Source organism: Octopus bimaculoides, chromosome 1 (assembly GCF_046866305.1).
Source record: "Octopus bimaculoides isolate indiv1 chromosome 1, ASM4686630v1, whole genome shotgun sequence".
Taxonomy (NCBI): Eukaryota; Metazoa; Mollusca; class Cephalopoda; order Octopoda; family Octopodidae; genus Octopus; species Octopus bimaculoides.
The window spans coordinates 109,154,356-109,179,102 of record NC_142928.1 but is presented as its reverse complement, the minus strand read 5'-3'; the positions used below and the strand labels follow the sequence as shown (position 1 = coordinate 109,179,102).

The window sequence follows — 24,747 nt, the reverse complement described above, 5'->3', positions numbered from 1 at the left end:
AGACCATTCAGTAATCAACAACAAAGAGTGAAACAGAATCCAAGGAAACAAAAGTGATGATCTATGTCAGCAAATATGTTAGTACAAAAAATTATCAAAGTATATTAAATTATTTTGCTGTGAGGAAGCCTGACATTTCAGACTGAACTCTTTGTTTAGAGAGTCCTCCCTGAAATGTTAAAATTTTCTTGTTCCTCACAGGAAAATATCAAAAACCTCATTTAGTGGATCACAGAATAAATATTTAATCGAAATAATTCCCTAAATAAAAAATAAAATAAATTCTTTTTCATTCAGAAAATCGACAATTTTGCTTGCAGAAAAAAGTAAACATCTCATATATTAAACAGAGAACCCCAAATTTCAGGAATAAGATATTTAGCAAAAACTTTATTTGATCATCGTGACTGATTTGCGGAGACATTTTTGCGAAAAACATTGAAATGTTCAAGATATTGCTGCACAGTGTCAGATGGACTGTATTCTGAAGTTAACTTGTTCTTTAAAGTTGCAGGAGGATTGTCTAAAATATTACCCATTACACTTTGAATAAGTTCTTTCATTAAATTCCAGCAATCATTGATTATGGCACATGGATAATATTCCACCTGATACAAATAAAAAAGAGAAACAATAGTAATGTAAAGTAAAACTTCTCCAACAAATGTAACAGTGTTACAGTATTAGAAGCATACAATAAAAACTAGAGAAAATACTTAATTCCCACACAGTACAACACAATACAAAACAAACCCCAAACAGCTTTAGTAGGTGCAGCCATGGCTCTGTGGTAAGAAGTTTGTTTCCCAACATATGGTTCTGGGTTCAGCCCCACAACATGGCACTTTAGCCTAGTGTCTTCTCTATTTCTCCTTGTCACTGCTTGATAGTCAGTGGTTGTGTCCCAGTAACTTAGCAGTTTGACAAAAGAGGCCAGTAAAATAAGTACTAGGTGTAAAAAGTCCCACCTCTCAGACCCTGAATCAAATTCTAGAACTTCAACTTTGTGAAACGTACGTGTGTGTATGTGTGCGCGCGCGCGCACACACATGCGCACACACATGCGCACACACATGCGCACAAAGCATATCTTTCAGTTTCTGTCTATCACAACCACACTGACTCACAAGGGTTGGTCAGCCAGGGGTTATAGTAGGGCACTTGACCAAGGTACCAGATAAAGCTGCACAGCTGAGAAGCAAACTTTTTAATCACAGGATTATGCATGCAGCAAAGTAATGCAAAATAAAAAATGCGTATGTCATTTATTGATTCATAAACTATTACCTCTAATATGGTTTCTGCTTGGAATTATAAAGAAAAAATTTAAACTATTTGAAACAAAATATACCAAATGAAAATCCAATACTTCTACAAGAACAATTTTATTTTACAGGTGCAGGTGTGGCTGTGTGGTAAGAAGCTTGCTTCCAACCACATGATTCCAAGTTCAGTCCCACTGCATGGCACCTTGAGCATGTGCCTTCTACAATAGCCTTGGGCCAACCGAAGCCTTGTGAGTGGATTTGGTAGACAGAAACTGGAAGAAGCCCATTGTGTGTGTATGTGTGTGTGTGTGTGTGTGTGTGTGTGTGTGTGTGTGTGTATATATATATATATATATATATATATAAATGTGAGAGGTAATACTTGATAATTGTAAGCACCTGTATATGCCAGATCGTGGCTGGGGTGAAAGAAAAAATTAAAATTTAAAAATAAAAACAGAACACAAAGGATTCCGCGGCACACGTGTTTCAAGCTTTATAGTCGTTGCATCATTATATTGGTATATAATTGATAGACAGGATGGTATAAAGCTATCTTCAGCCGCAAATATATTCTTTCCCAAGTATTATATCACAAAGAAGAAGTCACCAAGAAAAAAGTAAAAGGAGAAACATGAGAGATAAAAGTAAGAGTCCACTTAGTATTGTCCATTGTAATATACATTGTAATATCTTTATCCTTTAAGTTGATACATTTATATAAAAGTTCATCAGTACTCCGAAATCTGTCCATATTGTGCCACAATTCAGGGTAGAGTGAATGCTAAATAAACAATACTAGCTTATATGAGCTAGAAGGAGAGGGTCCAAAAAAGGAAGAAGTTGGAAGTTAAAATATAAAATACGAAGAAAAAAAAACACAAATATTCATACAAAAATAATAGAAGTCAAATCGGTGGGGGGGGGGGGGGGTAATATAAGAAACAATAAGAAAAAATCCGGATAGTAGAGTAAGATGCATATAAGCTATTTAGAAGGGTTGGAGATGGGTGGTAAAATATAAAAGTAAAGAAATAAAAAAACAGAGTTAAAAATTAAGGGGGATAAGAAAAAACCTAAAAGTAGAAAAAAAGGGAAATAAAGAGACATAAAGAGATCTAAAAGGGTGAGGTCGTAAATGACAGACATACATGATACTGTGTTGGCCAAGACAAGTGGTGGGTCATAAATATATAATGTCAGGCTAAAGAAAACTTGTAATATGATATTCTTGTGGTGAGTGGTCATTTCAGTCTAAGCACATCACTACAACTTAAGCATACAAACTTATCTATTATATTGGTACATATACTTATCTAGAGGATAAAATGATGATGGAAGTGGTAAATGCTAATTAGACCATATAAAAACCAAAACAATGAATAATTAGAAAATGTAAACAAGAAAAAAGTTATAAAATATATAGAAAATATAAAGGGGAAAACTAGGATTGGAAGTTAAAATTCAAAATACAGAGTATTGTGAACACTTCAACCGTAGTAATATAATATAATAGTAATATTGTATTACATAATGTAATAGTGATAAGAAATAACACCACCAACAACAATAATGCAAACAAGATAAAAAACATAGTGGTTTGAAAAGGTACATTGATAAGAAGAATATTGTGGTTGGGGAAGTTACGGTTTATCTATTAGTGTAAATTATATGGCATAGTGAAACTACTGCTATAATCGTGTTTTAATCATTGGGTATTGGTGTATAAATATAAGGAAGTCTGGGTTTGCATCTCCTAATTATTACTAGTATAATATTATTATAATAAAAAAACATTGCAGTGATTAGTGTTATTTTATGTTACTTTTGTGTATAGTAGTGTCATTCGAAAGCCTCGAGTCAGTGACTGAAAGGTTTAGAAATTTTTCTGTAAAAGTGGGATTATGGATCCCTGGTTATTAAATATGTGTGTATATTATATGGTCAGAATCTAGCTATGCGAGGGTAAACTGAATTATTACAGTACATAGTCAGGTTGGGGGTAGAGTACGGGCTTCGTTAATTCAATGTCTGAATTGTGGCAGGAAGGATCTGATGTGGGAGTTGCTAATGAGAGAAGGTTTAGAAGTGTTTATAACTAAAAAGAGAGGACTTAGGGATTATAATATTTGAAGGTTTTAATCATTTTACTTTTTTCTTGGTGACTTCTTCTTTGTGATATAATACTTGGGAAAGAATATATTTGCAGCTGAAGATAGCTTTATACCATCCTGTCTATCAATTATATACCAATATAATGATGCAACGACTATAAAGCTTGAAACACGTGTACTGCAGAATCCTTTGTGTTCTGTTTTTATTTTAAAATTTTTTATTTATATATATATATATATATATACATGCCTCTTTTATTAATCAGCATAACACAAAAATTATTACAAACAACCACAGTGCCGAATCTAATCCGAGGACTTGCTGTCCATTAGAAGGTAAATGTCTTGAAAAAGGAAGTGTTTATAGAGCTAAAGTGCAAATAGATGGCTCACAAAAATATAAAATTTACACAGGGGCTTTGGAAAATTCATTCAATACTCAGTTTTATTCCCACCGAAATTCTTTCTGATACACCAAAAACAGGACAGCAACAAAACTTGCAAAACATGTCTGGCAACTGAAGGAGAATAACACCCATCCTTTCAATATCAGCTGGAAAATTTTGGAAAAAGCACCACCATACAAACATGGAGCTTATAGAAGACCTATGAAATGTAATCTTTGTCTCTTAGAAAAGTTCTTCATTCTGTTGCAGGATAAACAAGCATTAAACCAGGAACATTCCTGCTGGCACCCTGCAAGGTTCAAAATGTCAACCGAAAAAATACCATATGGATAAAACTTTTTTGACTTTCACATTTGAATTTGGATTTACACCTTATATATAGTTATATTTGTATTACAATGCTAGTACATATTTCAACTTCACCTTTTATATTTTACATCTGACTTTTAAGAAAGCCTTCAACTGTTTTAGAAATTTAAACTGGAGTTTTGCCAAGGTTTATTTTTTACTCATTTTTACTTATTTTTTATATATTCATCATCATCATCATTTAACATCTGCTTTCCATGCTGACATGGGCTGGACGGTTTGACTGAGGGCTAGCAAGCCAGAAGGCTGCACTAGGTTCCAATCCGATCTGGCAAAGTCTCTACAGCTGGATGCCCTTCCTAACGCTAACCACAGTGTAGTGGGTGCTTTTTATGTGCCACCTGCACAAGAGCCAGTCAGGTAGTACTGGCATCGACCACACTTGAATGGTTCTTTTTACAGGCCACTGGTATGGGAGCCAGTCAAGCAGCACTGGTAATGACCATGCTTGAATGGTGCTTTTTACATGCCACTGGCACAGGAGCATGTAAGGCAACACTGGTAACGATCACGTTCGAATGGTGCTTTTTACATGCTACCAGCATGGGACCAGTCAAGCAGCACTGGCACCAACCACACTCGAATGGTGTTTTTTACATGTCACTGGCATGGGTGCCAATAAGGCAGTACTGTCACCAGCCATGACAATGACTTCATTTGCCTCAACAGGTCTTCGCAAGTACAGTTTATTGCCCAATGATTGAAGGGTACACTTAAGTGAGTTGGTTATGCTGCACTGGCATAGGCCACGGTTATGGTCTCACTTGGCTTGCCGGGTCTTCTCAAGCACAGCATATCTCCAAAGGTCTCGGTCACTTGTCATTGTCTCAGTGAGATCCAACGTTCGAAGGTCGTGCTTCACCACCTCATCCCAGGTCTTCCTGGGTCTATCTCTGCTAGGGTGTGACACTTTTTCACATGGCTGTCCTTATCCATATGCAACACATGACCATACCAGTGTAGTCATCTCTATTGCACACCACATTTGATGCTTCTTAGGTCCAACTTTTCTCTCAGGGAGCTCAAACTATCATGTATGCACACTGGCATTACACATCCAGTGGAGCATATTAGCTTCATTCCTTGCAAGCTTACGCATATCCCCAGCAGTCACAGCCCATGTTTCACTACCATGTAGCATGGCTGTTCGCACACATGCATCATACAATCTACCTTTTACTCTGAGCGAGACACCCTTTGTCACCAGCAGAGGTAGGAGCTCTCTGAACTTTGCCCAGGATATTCTTATTCAAGCAGCTGCACTCAGAGCATCCAACCTAACTACTGTTATATTAATTTATTGTACAATTTGCTTATTCTAATATTCTATATACTAGACAGTGTTTTATAATATGTTTGTATCCGTATATACGTAATGGTGTATATATTTATCTTGATGTGAAGATACGTGTATATATATGTATATATATATCATAATCATCATCGTTTAACGTCCGCCTTCTATGCTAGCATGGGTTGGACGATTTGACTGAGGACTGGCAAACCAGGTGGCTACACCAGGCTCCAAACTGATCTGGCAGAGTTTCTACAGCTGGATGCCCTTCCTAACACCAACCACTCTGAAAGTGTAGTGGGTGCTTTTATGTGCCACTGGCACAAAGGCCAGTCAAGCGGTACTGTCAACGGCCACGCTATAATGGTGTATTTTACGTGCCACCTGCACAGGAGCCAGTCCAGCGGCACTGGCAACGACCTCGCTTGAATCTTTTTTCACGTGCCAATGAGGCGACACTGGTAACGATCACGCTCAAATGGTGCTATTTACGTGCCACTGGCACGGAAGCCAGACAGCTGCTCTGGCAATGATCACGATCGGACGGTGCTTTTAGTGCTCCACTGGTACAGGTGCCATCACGATTTCGATTTCACTTGCCCTAACAGGTCTTCGCAAGCCAAGTTTAGTGTCCAATGAAGAAGAGGTTGGCATGGGTGCCAGTCGTCGAATTTGGTTTGATTTCAATTTTACTTGCCTCAACAGGTCTTCGAAAGCAGAGTTTAGTGTTCAATGAAGGAAAGGTACGCATAAGTGGGCTGGCTACACTCCTGGCAGAGGCCTCGGATTATGGTCTAACTTAGCTTGCTGGGTCTTCTCATGCACAGCATATTTCCAAAGGTCTCGGTCAGAAGTCATTGCCTCGGTGAGGTCTGATGTTTGAAGGTCATGATTCACCACCTCATCCCAGGTCTTCCTGAGCCTACCTCTTCCACGGGTTCCCTCAACTGTTAGGGTGTGGCACTTTTTCACGCAGCTATCCTCATCCATTCTCACCACATGACCATACCAGCGCAATCGTCTCTCTTGCATACCACAACTCATGCTTCTTAGGTTCAACTTTTCTGTCAAGGTACTTACACTCTGTCAAGTATGCACACTGCCATTACACATCCATCGGAGCATACTGGCTTCATTGCTTGCAAGCTTACACATGTCCTCAGCAGTCACGGCCCATGTTTCACTGCCATGTAGCATGGCTGTTCGTACACATGCGTCATACAGTCTGCCTTTTACTCTGAGCAAGAGGCCCTTTGTCACCAGCAGAGGTAAGAGCTCTCTGAACTTTGCCCAGGCTATCCTTATTCTAGCAGCTACACTTTCAGTGCACCCTCCCCGACTACTAATTTGGTTACCTAGATAACGGAAGCTATCAACTACATCTAGTTTTTCTCCCTAGAATGTGGCAAAAGTTGTTTTCTGCACATTTTCAGTGTTTATTGCTCCTGAACATCTGCCACATACAAAAGCTAACTTCCTAGTTAGCCTAATTAGCATTTGTACATATCTATGCTTTGCCTATATTTGTCTGTATATGTAATAGCCATGAACCAATGCCTGTATGTTTAGTGTATATATGTATATGTTGGTTGTTCGATATGTGTATGTGTTGCTAAATGTATATGTATTTTAGGATGTTAGTTTTTTGTGGAAGTTTTTTTTAAACAGATATATCATCGTTTAACGTCCGCTTTCCATGCTAGCATGGGTTGGACGATTTGACTGAGGACTGGTGAAACCGGATGGCAACACCAGGCTCCAGTCTGATTTGGCAGAGTTTCTACAGCTGGATGCCCTTCCTAACGCCAACCACTCAGAGAGTGTAGTGGGTGCTTTTACGTGTCACCCGCACGAAAACGGCCACGCTCGAAATGGTGTCTTTTATGTGCCACCCGCACAAGCCAGTCCAGGGGCGCTGGCAACGATCTCGCTCGAAAATCCTACAGGAGCCAGTCAGGCGGTACTGGCACAGTTCTGTTTTTCTTCTACATAAGCTATTTTTGATCGAAGGTTTTCTTCAATTTTTATAATATGATTTAAACTGTAATCATAATTTCATACAACCAGTTATTGAAAAGACCGTTAATTGAAAGGACCAACAAAACAAAAGCATTTTCAAATGTGTATCTATCAAAGTAATTGTATATTCATGCATATAACCTTATTTTGTTCTATTCTAAACAAAACTGTCCAATGAACGGGAACGTGAAACTCTGAGTAACAGTTTTTGTGACATCTTTGCTGCTTTTTAATAAAGTATGTGTGTGTGTGTGTGTGTGTGTGTGTGTGTGTGTGTGTGTGTGTGTGTGTGTTTGTTTATATCTATGTGTGTGTCTTTATGTTTATGTTTGTCCCCCCATCATTGTTGACAATCAGTATTGGTATGCTTACATCCCCATAAGTTAGCGGTTCAGCCAAAGAGACCAACGGAATAAGTAATAGGCTTAAGAAATAAGTCCTGGGGTGAATTTGTTCGACTAAAAACCTTCAAAGCAATGCTCCAGCATGTCCACAGTCAAATGACTGAAACAAGTAAAAGAATAGAAGGAAAAGATAATAATGATAAAAATTATTAATTACCTCTACAAGGATACCTTTGACACTTGATGCCATTAATACAGTCCCGATTTTGATGAGAAAATCTCCATATTCATATCTTTGACCTTTAGATTCAATTTTAGATCCTTTCCTTTGTTGATAGAAACCCTTTAATCGTTGCATGAGGACATCAAACTGACTGTCAGCTACTAGACAATTGCCTGTGTCTAGAATAGCAAAACAAGTAGCAGGTTGTTCACTGTTGTGTAATATATGAATCAATCGTTGAGTAGCTGGAAAACAAAATCAACACTGTAAATAACTAGGTTAACTACTGATATAATCCAAAATTTTACCCCAAAATCATTAGGATGCAATTTACATTTCTCCAAGAAATTGTTTCTGAGAAATTGATATCTTCTTTTTATGAGTGTAAAGTCAAGTGTACTCAAGAGAAATCATCATCATCATTTAGCTTCTACTTTCCATGCTGGCATGGGTTAGATAGTTTGACTGAAACTGGTAAGCTGTAGGGCTGCACCAGACTCCAATCTGATTTGGCATAGTTTCTATGGCTGAATGCCCCTCCTAATGTCAACCACTCCAACAGTGTAATGGGTGCTTTTTACATGCTACCAGCACAGGTGCCAGTTATGTGACACCAACATTGGACAGAACTAGGATTTCGCCTGTCATTGCCTCCATGAGGCCCAATATTCAAAGGGTACTTTTTACATGCTCACCAGAAGGGGTGCCTGTTATGTGACACTGGCATCAGCCATGACTATGATTTCACTTGGCTCGACAGATCTTCTTAAGCACAGCGTATCAGCAAATGTCTCGGTCATTTGCTATTGCCTCTGTGGTGCTTCACCACCTCAACCCATGACTTCATGGGTCTATCCCTTCCACAGAACAAATTCATAGATTTCATTCCAACATTGATACAACCCACAATAGTCCGTGCTTCATTTTTTTAAGACGACGAGATGTTGTTGAGGAACCTTTAACTCCTACTTCTAGGAAGTTGAGTGCCATACTAAACCTCATATGATTAACTATAGCATGTGAAAGTATACAGCATGTCATTAACTAGCTGGAGCAGTGGTTGTTGCATGTAGTTATTTAAATGTCAATTTATTTCCCCTAAGACAACTCAATAATCATTGAACTGGAGCTACACAACAATACAAACCACTCAGCTTGTTACTCTCTGCGTCTCTAATCCTTTATCACTAATCAATTTCTACTGCCCAGATAGCACTTAACATTCTAGAATCTTTATAAAAGAAGGTATTTGCTTACATATCTGTCTCCCCTCATCTCTACTGTGTCTCACTACACATTGTTCAATCTTTCTTTTCCCAAAATTATAGCCTTCTCTCCCTCCCTATATTTTTCCTACATGCAACAACCTCACAAGACTTGGAGCCTTGCAAAGAAAGCAGCTGCTACCCACTTCTCTTTCAAGTATGTATCTAGTGTAAGAAAAGATATAATTACAAAATAAAGTTGGTTTAGAGTCTGAATGTTAACAAATAACCAAAACAAATATTTTTTATGTGCAAAAGGTAAGATGAATATTACAGTTGACTAAAATTAATAATAGAATTTTCATGAAAAAATTTGGGATTTAAGAAATAAAGTACGTGAATGATAAATTTTCTTATCTGTCTTAGCATCCATATAGAAATTTAGTCATATTTCCTAAGTGTCTATGAGATTATCACAGCTCTACAATGAATATCAATTTATAATTGCTGTTGCCAGTATTGCCTGACTGGCCTTCGTGCCGGTGACATGTAAAAGCACCTACTACACTCTCTGAGTGGTTGGCGTTAGGAAAGACATCCAGCTGTAGAAACTCTGCCAAATCAGATTGGAGCCTGGCGTAGCCTTCGGGTTCCACCAGTCCTCAGTCAAATCGTCCAACCCATGCTAGCATGGAAAGCGGACGTTAAACGATGATGATGATGATGAATTCACGCCTGTTACCAGTTTGAGTTACATTTCCATACAGTATTTATAGACTCTAAAATACAGTGGATGGCTAAATCAGCAAAGCATATGGTGTTAGTAATGTCTCTTTATACACTGAATTTCAATTCCACTTTCAGAGATCGATTAGATAAGCACCATTCAAGTATGCAGATTTTACTAACTCTACCCAAAATGTGTAAACCCTTTTGAACACATCGTTCTAATCTAATAACTTCACCAAGAGTTACCTACTTTTGCACAGCATATATTTAAGAAAGAAAGCACTGAGTACAGAATGATTATATGCAATAATACAGCTCACAGTTAACAAATACTACTGGATGCAAAGTTAACAAATTAATTAACTCAAGGCAGAATAGTGACTGTAAAGTTTTCAGGTAATCTAGAAAGATTAGAATAACTAGGTGGGAATTAATGAAACTAACATATTAAATAAAGAAGTGAACAGTAGTGGACAAAATGTTTTGCAGTATTTACTATATACTCACCAACAAGAGTTCACTTTGTCTTTCATCTTTCCAGAGTCAATAAAAAAAAAAAAACATCCATCAAGTATTCCTCAAAATGTATAGCGTCCTGAGCAAACATTAGAATCAATGCACATAATGAATTCTTTCAGGTTAATAATAGTTGGAGGAGAAACATTGATATGATGGGAACTCTTCACAACCTTTTCTGTGTCCATAAACTAATTCTATTTGAAACCCCAAGATTAATTTTTTTATCTATATTCTTTACCTATATCTTTCAAAAAAGATACCAAAGCACATCTCTCTTACTTATTGACACTAAAATGGGAAGAGGACATGTATATTCAGAATAACGTAGTCCTGCATTCATTATACTTTAAAATATTAACAAGATGATCCTAGCTTGAATGCCTGTCATTATAGATCTGCTCAATCAGGGCTAACCTGATACTAAATAATATCTAAAACTGAAACTTTTTTAACACAAAACTTTCTTCAGCTATTAAAATACTGAATTTATATTACATAAAGCAATATAAAATGTAATATAAATGAAACTTACTTGTATTAGGAAGAGTAGACTGATATGTTTCGCAATCAACATAGAAATTGCCAGCTTTAACAGCACCCAACAACTCTACCTGTTTTTGCAGGCTATCAACTATTTGTTGGGCATTTTTACCTTCAGGAACAGGATAGGAAAACACACTGAAAATAATAATAGAATTGTTTTTTGGGGTATTTAAAGTAGCATGCTAAATACATTGCCAGGGTTAAATATTAAATATGAAAGATAAGCATGAAGAATGTAGACAAAAAATATGTAATAGAGAGTAGTTTTCAGCAGATGTAATTGCCTTCTGTAGTCATTTATTTATTTCAGACTGTTATACTTCATTATATTGAAGTCATCTATATACATACATACATATATGAGTGAATAAACGAAAGTAAAGGGCACCCAACACATTTATTAGGAGTTACATGAATAGCTGAATTGGTTATTCCACCAGCTTGAGGAGACAGGCCCTGTTAGGGGCCAGCAGAAGTTGAAGTTGCATGGGATCCAAATCAAAATGTTTTGAATAATCTTGTTGAGTCTGGAAGTTGGGGCGAGCAAGAATGGAAAAGACTAGATGTAGTGATTAGTGTGCATTCTTGGTGGTTGAAAACACCAAGGGAGATGAGAAGAGGAGAGTTGAGTAGGACATGTATGTCTGAGTCAAAGTGGAACAAGCTTAGCTAGCGCCAAGGAAGAGAGTCCATTATAATAGAGGTAGAAAAGGCAGAGAGAGAAGACAGTACACTTGTGGGCCTGAAAGGAGACAGTGCACTGTGACAAAGTCCCCAATGAAAGGCTAAGAATGACACATCTCTCTTATTTATTTGCACTAAAATGGGAAGGGGACATGTACATCCAGAATAATGTAATCCTGCATTCATTATACAGGGTTATTCAAAAAAAAATGAACCGATTTCATTATGCAATATTTTAATAAGGAAAAGCAATAGAAAACTCCAGGTAAGTCACAAGTATTTACTCACAATCAACTTTTATTTCCTGTCTTACAAGTGTTCAATCTGGCCATCACTTGCAGCATGGGCAACATCAATGCAATAAGAGAATTCCTCCCAGACGTGTATCAGCATTCCAGAAGATATTGACATAGAAGGGAAATGGAAAAACTTTGATAAAGCATTCAACCAGACAGCCAAAGAAGTACTCAGTGGATGTGGATCGGGATATGCTGATACATGTCTGAGAGGAATTCTCTTATCGCATTTATGTCGCCCATGCTGCAGGTAGTGGCCACATTGAACACTCATAAGACAGGAAATAAAAGTTGATTGTGAGTAAATACTTGTGACTTACCTGGAGTTTTCTATTGCTTTTCCTTATTAAAATATTGCATAATGAAATCAGTTCATTCTTTTTGAATAACCCTGTACTGTAAAATACAGGATGATCATGTCTAAACACCTTTCATCATAGATTTGCTCAATCAGGGCTGACCTGGTGCTATACAACATCTAAAATTGAATAAATTTTTCCACATAAAACATTCCTCAACCCTTTTCTGGATGTGATCCAAAATGCCCATAAAGTTTGAACTTTCAATCTTGAACATAGCCAAGAAGCTGTTTGGAGTGTAAATGAGTTGTGATAAATGTCCAAAAGTTGGAAATGATGTCAAGAATTTCAGAAGTGGCTCAATCTTTTCTGGTCATGCAATGGGGAAAACAAATTGAAGAAAATAATGCTAACATGCTCGACCTTTTAAGATCGCTGAAACTTCAGTTGTTGGATAAAAATTGAAGAAGACGCATGAAATAGAAAAAAGTTGGCAAAATGCTTTATCAGAGATTGTGTCTTGAAACATATTGTGTTTGGAAGGGACTTTCCCCACATACACACACTTCATAAAAACTCACGCACTTTATGTATTCGCTTTGGTTATTTATTGTTATAATGTTTTAAAAAGAGACATGATAGCCATTGCCAGTCATGACAAGCAGATGAAATCACATCCCTGAGACTTGTGCACTGAAATACGGCAGACATCAATGATTATATAGTTGAATAATCTTTATATTAAAAAAAATTCAATATCTTAATGCAAGGAGGTGAATCAAAAATAATGGCAGTGTTAGAAATAATATACATTAGATTAGTTATGAAAGTTGATCAAGTTACAAAAGCAAACAGAATTTCACTCATTAATTTTCTCTTTAATTTATTTTAGAATCGTTAGCATGCCAGGCGAAATGCTTAGCAGAATTTCATCTGTCGCTACGTTCTAAGTTTAAATTCAGCCGAGGACAACTTTTCCTTTCATCTTTTTGGGATTGATAAATTAAGGGTACTACTTAAGAAGAGTGGACCCAATGCGCGCACCCGCGCCAGTCAGTAGACACGTGCTAGTCAGCACTCGCGATAAAAAAAGACCCTCTACATGTATAAATATGTGTAAACTGTAAATCGGAGGGGGGTTGGATTCATCTCTCTCTCTCTCATTTAATAAACAACCGACTGAATGAATGAAAATAAAACAAATTTTGAAACTGAAATAAAATCTTACTCAAAAGTAGTCATTAAAAAAAGTGAAAACAATGAAATAAAATGTTATTTACTAACTCAAAAGTAGTCGTCATTCAAAAGTGAACTATTCTGAAAGATGTTTTAGAACATTCCAAAAACATTCATCTCCAGTTTTCCCATATTTTTCCCTCCAAAGAAACTCATCCAGATAGGATTCAATCATATTTGTGTGTACTCCCATCATACTTTTGAATCTACTTTTTGCATTTCTCCAGTAACATTCAACTGAGTTGGTATGCACGTTAGTTACTGGATCCACAAAGTTTTCTCTATGGTTCACTTTGAAATGGGAATACCGTAGTTCGACATCAATTTCAGCTATTCCATTGTATCCACTCCAACAATCAGAATGGATAGTTGTTCCTGGTTTTATATATTTTCTGATAAGGGGGAGCAGAGTTTCAGAGGAACAATCATTCACAAACACCAAAAATTCTATTTTGTCTTCTGTGTCCCATCTTCCAAAAGACCACCTCTCCTGTGGTGTTCTACCTCTATTATGCTTTCTTTTACACATCAAAGATTCGTCTATTTCGGCTATGTGCCCAACTCCTCCAACTTGGTAGGGATTACATACAAGATGGTGACTTGCTATGTCTCTCATGTATTGATACCACTGTATCACTGTTGCTTCTGAAAGACCTGCCACATCACTTGAGATATTTATGGAGACTTTTCTGGACCATAAATACGTCAGAAGGATAAAATCTTGGGAGTCTCAATTTTGAATTTTCCAGAAATGAGGATTTTCTAACAGGGACGTTTTCAGCTTTGTGTGTAGGGCATCGAAAAATCTTTCCTTCCTTATATTTTATCAGGCTCTCCTTGAGAAATAAATACACAGCATCAAAACTCTGAATGTGAGGCAAAATATCATAGATCACTTTGAATACACTGACTACTAGCTCATCCAAAGAATTAAATCAACTGACCACTAGCACGTGTCCAAAGAATGGTTTACTTGTTTGGTTGACCTGGCTAGCGCGGGTGCACGCGTCAGATAGAGAGATATATCTGACCGAAGCCGATGATTCAAAGGTATGATGGGAGTACACACAAATATGATTGAATCCCATCTGGATGAGTTTCTTTGGAGGGAAAAATATGGGAAAACTGGAGATGAATGTTTTCGGAACGTTCTACAACATCTTTCAGAATGGTTCACTCTTGAATGACTACTTTTGAGTTAGTAAATAACGTTTTATTTCATTATTTTCACTTTTCTTAATGACTACCTTTGAGTAAGATTTTATTTCAATTTCAAAATGTGTTTTATTTTCATTCATTCAGTTGATTGTTTGTTTTATGAGAGAGAGAGTGTGTGTGTGTGTGTGTGTGTGTGTGTGTGTGTGTGTGTATTTCGACCATCTTTACGTTCTGAGTTCAAATTTCGCTGAGGTTGACTTTGTCTGTCATCTTTTAGTGATCGATAAAATAAGTACCAGTTGAGGACTTGGGTCGATGTAATTGATCCCGTCCCTGAACTTGCTGGCCTTGCACCAAATTTTGAAATTATTATCATTTTGCAAGAATGTGAAACAATTAAAAAATATTGGTTCCAAATTTTGGCACAAGACCAGCAATTTCAGGAGGCGCTGAAGTCGATTACAATGACCCTAATGCTTACCTGGTACTTCTTTTATCGACTCCGGCAGCATTTGGGCACTGTACATAAAGTCAGAAGAAATGTTGCTAAGCATTTTGTGGGTTACCGCACCGCTGCCAGCTCGCCGCCTTACACTTGAACCATTGTCTTAATTGCGATATAATTTATAAACCAACAAAATCGCGCGCACAAGGAGAAAAATACCTGTTCACAATTAACTAAGCAATATATACAATGTGCAACATTTTTATTCCTTAAAAATTCAGCATCCAAATTTTAAAATTATTGCAAAATGAATAATATAAATTTTAGCAATTAAAACTTAGAAAATTCATGCAAAACAAACAGCACTTACCACACAACACCCATGTATCTTGTTTCGATAACTGCAAACCGGGACAGTTCAAAATTTGAAGTTCATTAAAATAATTTCGGGAAATTATTATTTAGATGATGTTTACACGAATGCCTTGAACAATTGAAATGCAATCTATCAAATACGTTAGATCAATAGGAAAGGAAAACAAGGATTTAAGATATATATGTTACTTCTAACATATTTTAAGCTATACTTTCTGTAATTTTAAATTCAAATTATGAAAGCTATTGAAATTGCATTTAAAATTTAATCGTCGCAACTTTTTATTTAACTTCTCATGTTTATCGACTATGTAAGTTCTGCATATAATAACGCTTAATTAAGTTTTCTTTAAAGAATAGTAATTAAATACAAAATTATTTTATAATATTTATCATGTAATAATTTATCATGTAATATTTATCATGAAATAATTGTTGGGAAAATACTTTTAAAATTTATTAATTAATTTTTAAATAGTACTCAGCAGAAAATAACCTATATCATGCGCATGTGTGCTTCATTAGGAATTGGCGGTGTTTCACTTGTGCCGACTTTTGTGAATTTCGTGTCCAAATAAATATTTAAAACAGTAACCATGGCTGCGGTAAGTATAAGCTTTATATAATTTTGATAACTGAACAATAAGGTTCTTGTACATTTGAGAAAGTTTTTTTTTTATATATATCTTTACAGAATATTTGTTTTTGCCAAATTCTAGCCTTCCATCGTGTTCATTCAACATTGTCTTTGTATGTCTCTTCTAAATTTAATATTTATGTTTACACTATTTTTATATTGAATATTTTATTCCATATATGTGTATTACGAAGTTTAAAACATAATAAAGATCATTAATGGAGTCATTGAAAGCGGCGGTCAAAACACTTTGCGGTTTTAAGTTATATCCTTTTACGTTCTGAGTTCAAATCCTGCCGAAATCGACTTTACCGTTCAATCTTCCAGGGTCGATATGATTGGTTCTGCACGCGTACAGAATAGCTTCGACAAAAATGAAAGTACAATTTCGTGGAGGACGAAATGTTCATATTCAACTAATAGAAACTGGATGCTGTCTATAAAGTTCCGCTGTCAACATTAGCACAAGGGAAGAACTTTTGGTCATTTTTCAGATTAATACCCGCACGATCTTCACTAGGGTTTTAAGGTCAGGGTTAGGGTTACGGAACTTTGATTTTAGTTTCAGTTTTCGTTTTTTCTCAGTTCTTGTTTATTTTACATCTATTTTGAGACGTACTTTTAGCTGTAATGAAAGGAAAGAAGAAAGCAAGTAAGAAAAGATAGCTAGATAGCCAGTCAAAAATACAGATTTATATGTGAGAGATACAAATAGATAGTTTTGTAAGTTGAATATATATATTTTCTCCAAAGCGAAGCTAGAAATCAGTTGTAAATAACAGATAAAGCTGACGAGGGGTGACACGAGTGAGTAAAGTATCATACCGTGGTGTGTTTAGTTATGTCCCCTTTTTTCACGAACGTAACCTGAACAATTACCTACCCTCAGGGGTTGGATAAGCAGGTGGGTTAGACATTTGCTTAAATTCTTATAAGCGGGTGGGTGGAAAATCGGTAATTGTACAATGGTAACTATAAAATTTTCTAGGTTGTCTCCCTTGATTTATTTTAAAACCAGTTATTTACTCTCGGGTCCCAAATAATAGTGGGGCGCTGGAACAAGCGGGTGGGTTAGATATTTACTTAGTCATATAAGCGGGTGAGTGGGGATCAGTAATTGTATAGTATATGTACGAAAATTAGGAAGAAAGCATTTTAAAGCACATATAATGACACAACGAAGCAAAATAAAAATAAACAAGAGGCAAGTGAAATTAGCACATACGTGTGCTTCAAACGTTCACTTTAGTTAAGATATACATTTGGATAATAAAAATATGACATTTGGTAATTATGGGATTTTTTTCTTAAATGCTGTGAACTAAACAGATATTGATACAAGCAACACGTCTTTAAAAGAAAGAAAACTAAAACAATGAAATGAGTATAATTACTGTTTCGTGAATTTGCAGTATTTATTGTACTATACATAATATAACAGCATTCTGTAAATAGGTATAGATGATAGACAAGGAACAGGGCCTCTTTATTAACCTGATCATCACTTGATTCCTGCAAGAGAGATAGAGCCTCCCATCATGTTTGGCAGACCATGCTTTGGCTCCTCCGAGACCTCCATGGGGATTTCTCCGGGTGGGTCAATCACCACAAAAAGATTTCCAGATGGCTCGCTTTCATCTTCCAACTCAATTTCAGTAGCTTTTTACTCAATGCTATCACCATCAAATTGTTCTGAGCCTTCAATATTGTTTGCAAGCTTAACCCCTTTTGGTGGAATTAAGTTCTTAACGACTCTGAGTAGTATTTGGGCAGGGTTTTGACATCATCTCTAGATGAAACTCTCACATTGAGAGACCGATGAGGTGCATGATTTGGTCTGACACCTTATAATCTTCAGAACCATCAAAAGCGTTATTGATTGGCAGAGTTTTGAAGTACTTGTCTCTCAAAATCCCGTACCTGATGGGAAAGGGAAAAGAATAAGGTTTGGGGTGATTTCTCTTACTATACCTGTGGTTCTCACAATGGAATTACAAAAGAAAATTTTTTTTTTTTTTACATTCTTGCTCCTATTTCCATGTCCTTTTCTATAAGGACATAGGAGTTTGAAGGACAGCTATTCCAAAAACTTCTCAAAGCTTAACCCTATAACAAATTGTCGTCTAAAAGAAAATGAAGATTGAGCATGAATTTCCATTTTGAGTATTTCTCACGACCTTTGCATTTCTGTGCACACACGACAGAGTGTAACCACCCTGAGAGAAATGTTGGACATAAGAAGCATCAGATGTGTGCAAGAGAGACAACTGTGCTGGTATGGTCATGTGCTACATATGGACGAGGAGAGCTGTGTGAAGACATGTCACTCCCTAACAGTAGAAGGAACCTGTGGAAGAGGGAGACCCAGGAAGACATGGGGTGAGGTGGTGATGCATGACCTTCGAACATTGGGCCTCACAGAGGCAATGACAAAAGACCAAGACCTCTGGAGATATGTTGTGATTGAGAAGATCCGGCAAGTAAAGTGAGATCACAGCCGTAGCCTACACTAATGTCACATAACCAGCTCATTTAAAAAGTACCTTTGAACTGTCAGGCGACACGCCGTGCTTAAGGAGACCTATTGAGTCAAGTAAAATCAAAATCAAATCAAATGGAAATTGTAGTTGTGGCTGATGCCAGTGCTGCCTGACTGGTTCCCATGCTGGTGGCACGCAATAAGCACCATTTATGTGTGGGTCATTGCCATTGCCGCCTGACTGGCTCCCCATGCTGGTGGCATGTAAAAAGCACCATCCAAACGCCTTTCCTACAGATCAAGCAGGGCTATCTATCTACCTGAAGGGATTTGTGGTTTGTCTGCTTTCCTACTTACTAAGACATGGGTTTTTGTTAGGTTAACTCTAAGGCTCTTCACTTCCAGACCTTGCTTCCACACTTGAAATTTCTTCTCTAGTTCTGGTAGTGATTCAGCTATAAGAACAAGGTCATCTGCATAGAGGAGCTCCCAGGGACAACCCATCTTAAATTCTGTTTTTGCCTGGAGGACTATGTTGAACAAGAGAGGGCTGAACTGATCCTTGGTGAACTCCTACTTGTACCCTGAAATCGTCGCTGTACCCTTACTGACAGCATCCCTGTACATAGCTTTACAGCTCTCACCAACCAGATAAGGGATCAGGGGACCCTGTCAAAGGCTTTCTCCATGTCAACAAAAGCCAAGTACAGAGGTTTATCTTTGACTAGGTATTTCTCCTGCAGCTGTCTTAGCAGAAATATAGCATCAGTGGTGCTTCTCCCAGACACAAAGCCAAACTGCTTCTCAATTAGACTAACTCTCTCCCTAATTAGTCAGGCTATGACCCTCTCTGTGACTTTCATCACCTGATCTAACAATTTGATACCTCTGTATTTATTTCTATCTAAGGCATCACCTTTACTTTTATAGCAGTTGACTGTGATGCTGCTACACCAGTCATTGGGTATGACTCCTTCGTGTACCACCTGATAAACTATACAAGTGACTAGGCCATAACTTATACTAGCAGATATTTTAAGCATCTCAGCGGTGATTCCTGTTGTGCTTGGAGCTTTCCCTGTCTTCATATCCTGTATGGCTTTGTCTACAACGCTACTGTATATTCAGATTGCTGGTCACTCTGTTGGATCAACATTAGGCAGGCTCTCCTTCTCCCATGAGTTCTCTACATTTAGTAGCCTTTCATAGTAGCACTTCCAAGCCTCTTTCTTTGCAGAGTCACTAACTGCAAGTGAACCATCATTAATGCAAACACACTTCTCTCCCACAGCATTGCAATTTTCCCTGGCACACTCTCTTACAAACCGAAACACTTCAAGCCACTAGTCCTCACACTGCAGAACATTGGCAAACTTCTTTTCTGGTTCATCCCTGGCTAAGTATACCTGCTTCCTAGCTGCCTGATATAGCTCCTTGCTACCACTACCCTTCCAGTCCTTCCACACCTGTTTCTTTGCTTTAATGGCCCTGTCAACTACATTGTTCCACCACCATAGTACCTTAGGTCTGGTTGGGACTTTGCATCACCGACAAATTTGGTCTGTGGCTCTCAGTAAGTTGTCTCATAGGAACTCCCAGTTATCCTCTATATTGCAGATCTGTATTTCCTCCTCTTCATCAAATGCTTTGCTTAAGAGATCCCTAAACTTCTGACTATTCAGAGGATCCTTAAACTTCTTGATCCTTCTTTTCTAAACTGGCTTGCAACTTGAAATCATTCATACCTACAGTTTGAAGTCACTCACAAGTAACTTATGCTGAGGGGTGGGGTAATTTCACTTTGCTGTATAACAGCATGTGTATTTACTTTTGCTAACTCTATTCTACGTATAAGCTCCTCAGAGGTAAATATGCTTATATTTAGAAATATATTGATTTTAAATTTTGTTCTCAGTTGTAACTTAGTTCTTGTTTTTGCTTTGTTTCTTTTCTTTAGACTATGCCAATTAACCCCAAACCATTTTTAAATGGTTTGACAGGAAAACCAGTCATAATAAAATTAAAATGGGGCATGGAATATAAAGGTTATCTTGTATCTATAGATGGCTACATGAACTTACAGGTAAGACTGTTTTCCCATTCTTTGAACCGCAATACTAGTAATTCGCCAATTGGTTTTAAAAATCAAATGGGGAACAAATGTTTTGTAAAGAATGTAAAATTTCTTACTCCATGTTATGTAAGTGATTACAGTTTGAACAAGGCCTTATTAACTGAATTTTTCTTTCACACCAAGTCATAATGGCAATCAATTTGGTTGTTGTTATTTAGTCCTGGATCATCACTGACAGCAGATCTATTATTAAGAGCAGCCTCAACAAATTCCATCTGACCCATGCAAAAGTGGACATTAAAATGATAGTGATTCCAGTCAAGACCATGGCAAACATTTCCTATTCAGGATTACATTATCTCTGTCTGTCTTTCCCACACTATAGGGTTTAATTTAATGGAAATTTGGCTACCAATCAAGCTACCAGATAGAAGTTTGGCTCATAATTGTATTGATTGAACAGTGGCCATATGTGCTCTTTTATCAGTGTGACCACCTAAGAGTGCTAAAAGGCTCACCACATAAGCTTTAATCATGCATTGTTCTCATTGTTTACAACAGTGAACTATACCTACTCATGGTACATATTTTGGGTTAATTCAAACAAATTTAATTCTAGGTTAGCTCTGCTCAAGTAGACCCTGTCTTTTCAGAGGTTTTAGGACAAGTGTCTAATGTGCTGTTTCCTTATTTCAGTCAGTAGTCTGAAGGAGATTTGGCTGTTATTCCCAGCAAATTGAGTGACCATGTAGTGGCTTCCCAATCAAAGTTTTGTGCCTTGGCTGTGGTAACTGAATCCAACTAATAGCATCTGAAGCTAAATTTGTTCCTTGGTAGGTTTCACTGTTTGATAGCTCAGGCTATTGAAAATTATAAACGTTAAGCTTTGGGGTGTGTTTTTTTTATCTCCCTTTAACAAAAAATGTATTTTTAGAAAATGTTACTAAAGAATAATTATTTTGATATTCACAGTTGGCCAACACTGAAGAGTATATTGATGGTGCATTAGCTGGAAATTTAGGAGAAGTGTTTTTGAGGCAAGTCACATTATATTGAATTGTTTTTATTTTTGAATTACTTTATACATTTTCAATTAACCAAAGTGTTGTGGCTATCATAGACTGTTGTCCAGTCTTTATATACTAACTTTACTCTCAAGCAATTTAATCCACTCACACTTGGATATCAAGAACTAAATTCACCTTCACACTACCTGTCTCACCACCAGATACTGAATAGCCAAGTATAAAGACTTTTCAATTTACTTCAACCTAACAAAGTGGCTGAACCTACCTGTGGTCTTTCATTACTCTGAAATGGTGTGCTCAAACAAGTTTCCATTCTCTTTATGTAAATCAATATGCACTCTCATTCTCTAGGACAACCTCTTTGACCCTGACTTGTGATTATCACTTAGAATCTTTCTCTCATCTCAATGGAGGGTCTCTCAGTAAAGTTTTTTGGTAGAACTAGATTTATTGGAGATTTGTACTTCAATATCAGTCATCTTGAGAGCATGGACAAAAGCAGTGCCCTAACAGAATCTTTTGTGTCTAGCATGTGAACTTTTTAGCCATCCTGTGGATACCATCCATCTCTGATCTTTTGGACTGAAAGTTTCCTCTCAGATTTCTTTATTGTCACATGCATTGACAAAATTCTTTTCACTTTGAATTCCTTCAGTTTTGATATGTGTCAACATGATACTTATTATCACTTATAACAACACTATATTATGTAGATGATACCGCCATTCACTTGTTAACCTTTACACAGATGTGACACGTTGCACCATACTCATACAGCTGCCATGAACAAAGACTTCAAAAACCTCTTCCAATTGTAGTATGACAACCTAGTCTCCTTCAATAGCACACAAATAGAATCTAGAAAAGTCTTGTACTATACTCAACATAGCATGAACAATACCAAATTAAAACTCAGGTTTTAATTTGGGTGTTGTTTATGGGAAAGGACAGTTGAAAAAAGAAGTTGCAAATGATCCAAGTAATTATAACATTTGAAAGAGGAAGACATTAAAGTGGTGGAAACTGATCTCTGGCTAAACCTCATAAAAGAGATGAGTGGGCATGATGAGCTTCATCTTTGATACCTGTGTAAAAATGATGACATATACAAGATGCAGGTTGTGACCATGTGGTGTGTGTCATGCACATACCTTGGGTAAGTGGTTTCTACTCAAGGATCAGGCCAGCCAATGCCTAACACTTAACCTGTTTTTCAAATAAGGGATGTTCATTCCACTTATCTTTGAAAACAGAGAGACACACAATGTCAACAAACATCACTGGCATATGGCATAGTGATTAAGAGTGCTGGCTATTAACCCCAAGATTCTGAGTTTGATTCTAAGCAGTCACCTGAACAATAATAACAACATCAAAAAATACCTTAGGAATGAGAACCCAAGTTCAAAATTTCCCCAAGACACCTAATGAAGGCTGGAGGGTATATCAGCTGAAACGTGTTAACAAACAAGATGAGGACAAATATCCGTCGAATGTAAATAATGTACATAATTCCTCATCTCTTAAATATAGAACTGAATCACTGCTTCTAGTTCAGTACTTTTTTGTATGAAGTGCAGAATGTAAATATTCACACATTTGTCTACTAAATTCACTCAAGGCGTTAATCAGCCTTGAGCTAGAGTAGATGACACTTGCTTAATATGTCACAGTAGAACTGAACCTAAAACTGCAAGGCAAAACTAACTTCTGAATTACTCTTGCAAGTATGAGTTTATCTTTGGTAGCTTCATAAATTATCAGTAATTAATAAGAGTATATTTGTTATATATTACAATCAAGTTTGCAAACTTTGATATTGCTTACAGTTTCAACTTTAAAATATATGTGAAATTTGTTGTTTTTAAGGTTTTTTTTTTTTTTTAGTTTAAACTTTAAATCCAAAATTTGCATTTTGTAATTTTTTATTAGCTTAAAGTTATTCCATTATATATTCATTCTAAACTTTCTTATTTATATATTTTATATATTAGTAAAGGAATTTCTTTCTGATTTTGACTTAATATTTTGTTTCAGATGCAACAATGTTTTATATATAAGAGGAGTAGAGGAAGAAGACGAAGAGGGAGAGATGAAAGATTGAATCATACTTCATTATTTTGTCCATAAATCCATTTTTTATTTCTTCTTTTAACTTTGTTTTTGTTTATTCTTTAATTGCATTAATCTCAAGTTCATGTAAGGAAAATTTGACATCAAAGAATTGATAATGTGCAATTTATTTTCGTCACCATTTTCAAACACATCTCTATAATAGAAACAGCTATCAATATGGTTTTTCTTGAAAATCTATTGCAAATTGGGCTGGAGGTTATTGCTCCCATTTTAATGATATGGCTACATAGTGTGTTTACTATAATATAGACGTTTATATTCCTACTGTCTTTGCATTCAATTTTCCTTGCTTGTCAGGTGGAAGTGCTACCATCTCTCCCTTCTGGATGTTTTTTTCTTCTTTTTGGTCATATGTGAGGCCAAGATGACTATCTAGCATCTACCACAATTAGTAAAAGCATGGAGGGGTTTCCACACAGTATCTGTTTATCAAATTTCACTCATAAGGCATTGGTCAATTTGTGGTTGAACCTAGAACCTCACAGGTATGTGGAATTAAAAGTTCATTATTGATTAAATTTTTTAATGTTTGTTGGTCAGGATATGTGTTACTGCCTGGTTGTGCTGTAATATCACTATCTGACCAACACAAATTGTAAAACTATATAAGGTAATAGTGAGAGACAAATGAGCACAGCTGCTTCAAATGTCTCCATTTATCAACTGTCTCTCTCAAAGTAATAATGATGGCTGGAAGTTGTAAAAATTTACATACGTATTAATAGTTTTTGGACTGTTACCATTATTTTAGTTTGAGAGATATTTTTGAGAATAATTAACTTGGCTTTTTGTTTAAGGAATGTATCTTAAACACTGATATGTATGCCATGAAATTTCAGATATAAATTGTTGCCCATCCCTTTTTT

At 36.6% G+C, this 24,747-nt stretch overlaps 2 protein-coding genes and 1 pseudogene across 2 annotated transcripts; 1 reads left to right on the top strand and 2 right to left on the bottom strand.

Annotated features, from left to right (window-relative positions):
- Positions 1-370: 370 nt before the first annotated feature.
- On the bottom strand, positions 371-15,853 carry LOC106883613 (mediator of RNA polymerase II transcription subunit 20). The gene is made up of 4 exons (XM_014934706.3): positions 15,523-15,853; positions 11,024-11,169; positions 8,033-8,283; positions 371-608 (listed from the first exon to the last, which is right to left on the bottom strand). Exons 1-4 carry the CDS (start codon positions 15,534-15,536, stop codon positions 399-401), a joined length of 621 nt encoding a protein of 206 aa, XP_014790192.1. The 5' UTR covers positions 15,537-15,853; the 3' UTR covers positions 371-398.
- Positions 13,611-14,484, bottom strand: LOC149137678 (uncharacterized; annotated as a pseudogene).
- A 153-nt stretch (positions 15,854-16,006) lies between the features above and the next one.
- On the top strand, positions 16,007-23,900 carry LOC106883615 (small nuclear ribonucleoprotein F). The gene is made up of 4 exons (XM_014934708.3): positions 16,007-16,132; positions 20,601-20,726; positions 21,690-21,754; positions 23,783-23,900. Exons 1-4 carry the CDS (start codon positions 16,124-16,126, stop codon positions 23,847-23,849), a joined length of 267 nt encoding a protein of 88 aa, XP_014790194.1. The 5' UTR covers positions 16,007-16,123; the 3' UTR covers positions 23,850-23,900.
- Positions 23,901-24,747: the final 847 nt, after the last annotated feature.

Excerpts from the sequence above, each read along its gene's own strand:
- LOC106883613 (XM_014934706.3), bottom strand. Across the intron at positions 8,284-11,023 it reads GTCTACTCTTCCTAATACAA|CTACTCAACGATTGATTCAT; the intron begins GTAAGTTTCATT and ends TTTGTTTTCCAG. Across the intron at positions 609-8,032 it reads TCAAAGGTATCCTTGTAGAG|GTGGAATATTATCCATGTGC; the intron begins GTAATTAATAAT and ends TATTTGTATCAG.
- LOC106883615 (XM_014934708.3), top strand. Across the intron at positions 20,727-21,689 it reads ATGGCTACATGAACTTACAG|TTGGCCAACACTGAAGAGTA; the intron begins GTAAGACTGTTT and ends TGATATTCACAG. Across the intron at positions 21,755-23,782 it reads TTAGGAGAAGTGTTTTTGAG|ATGCAACAATGTTTTATATA; the intron begins GCAAGTCACATT and ends ATTTTGTTTCAG.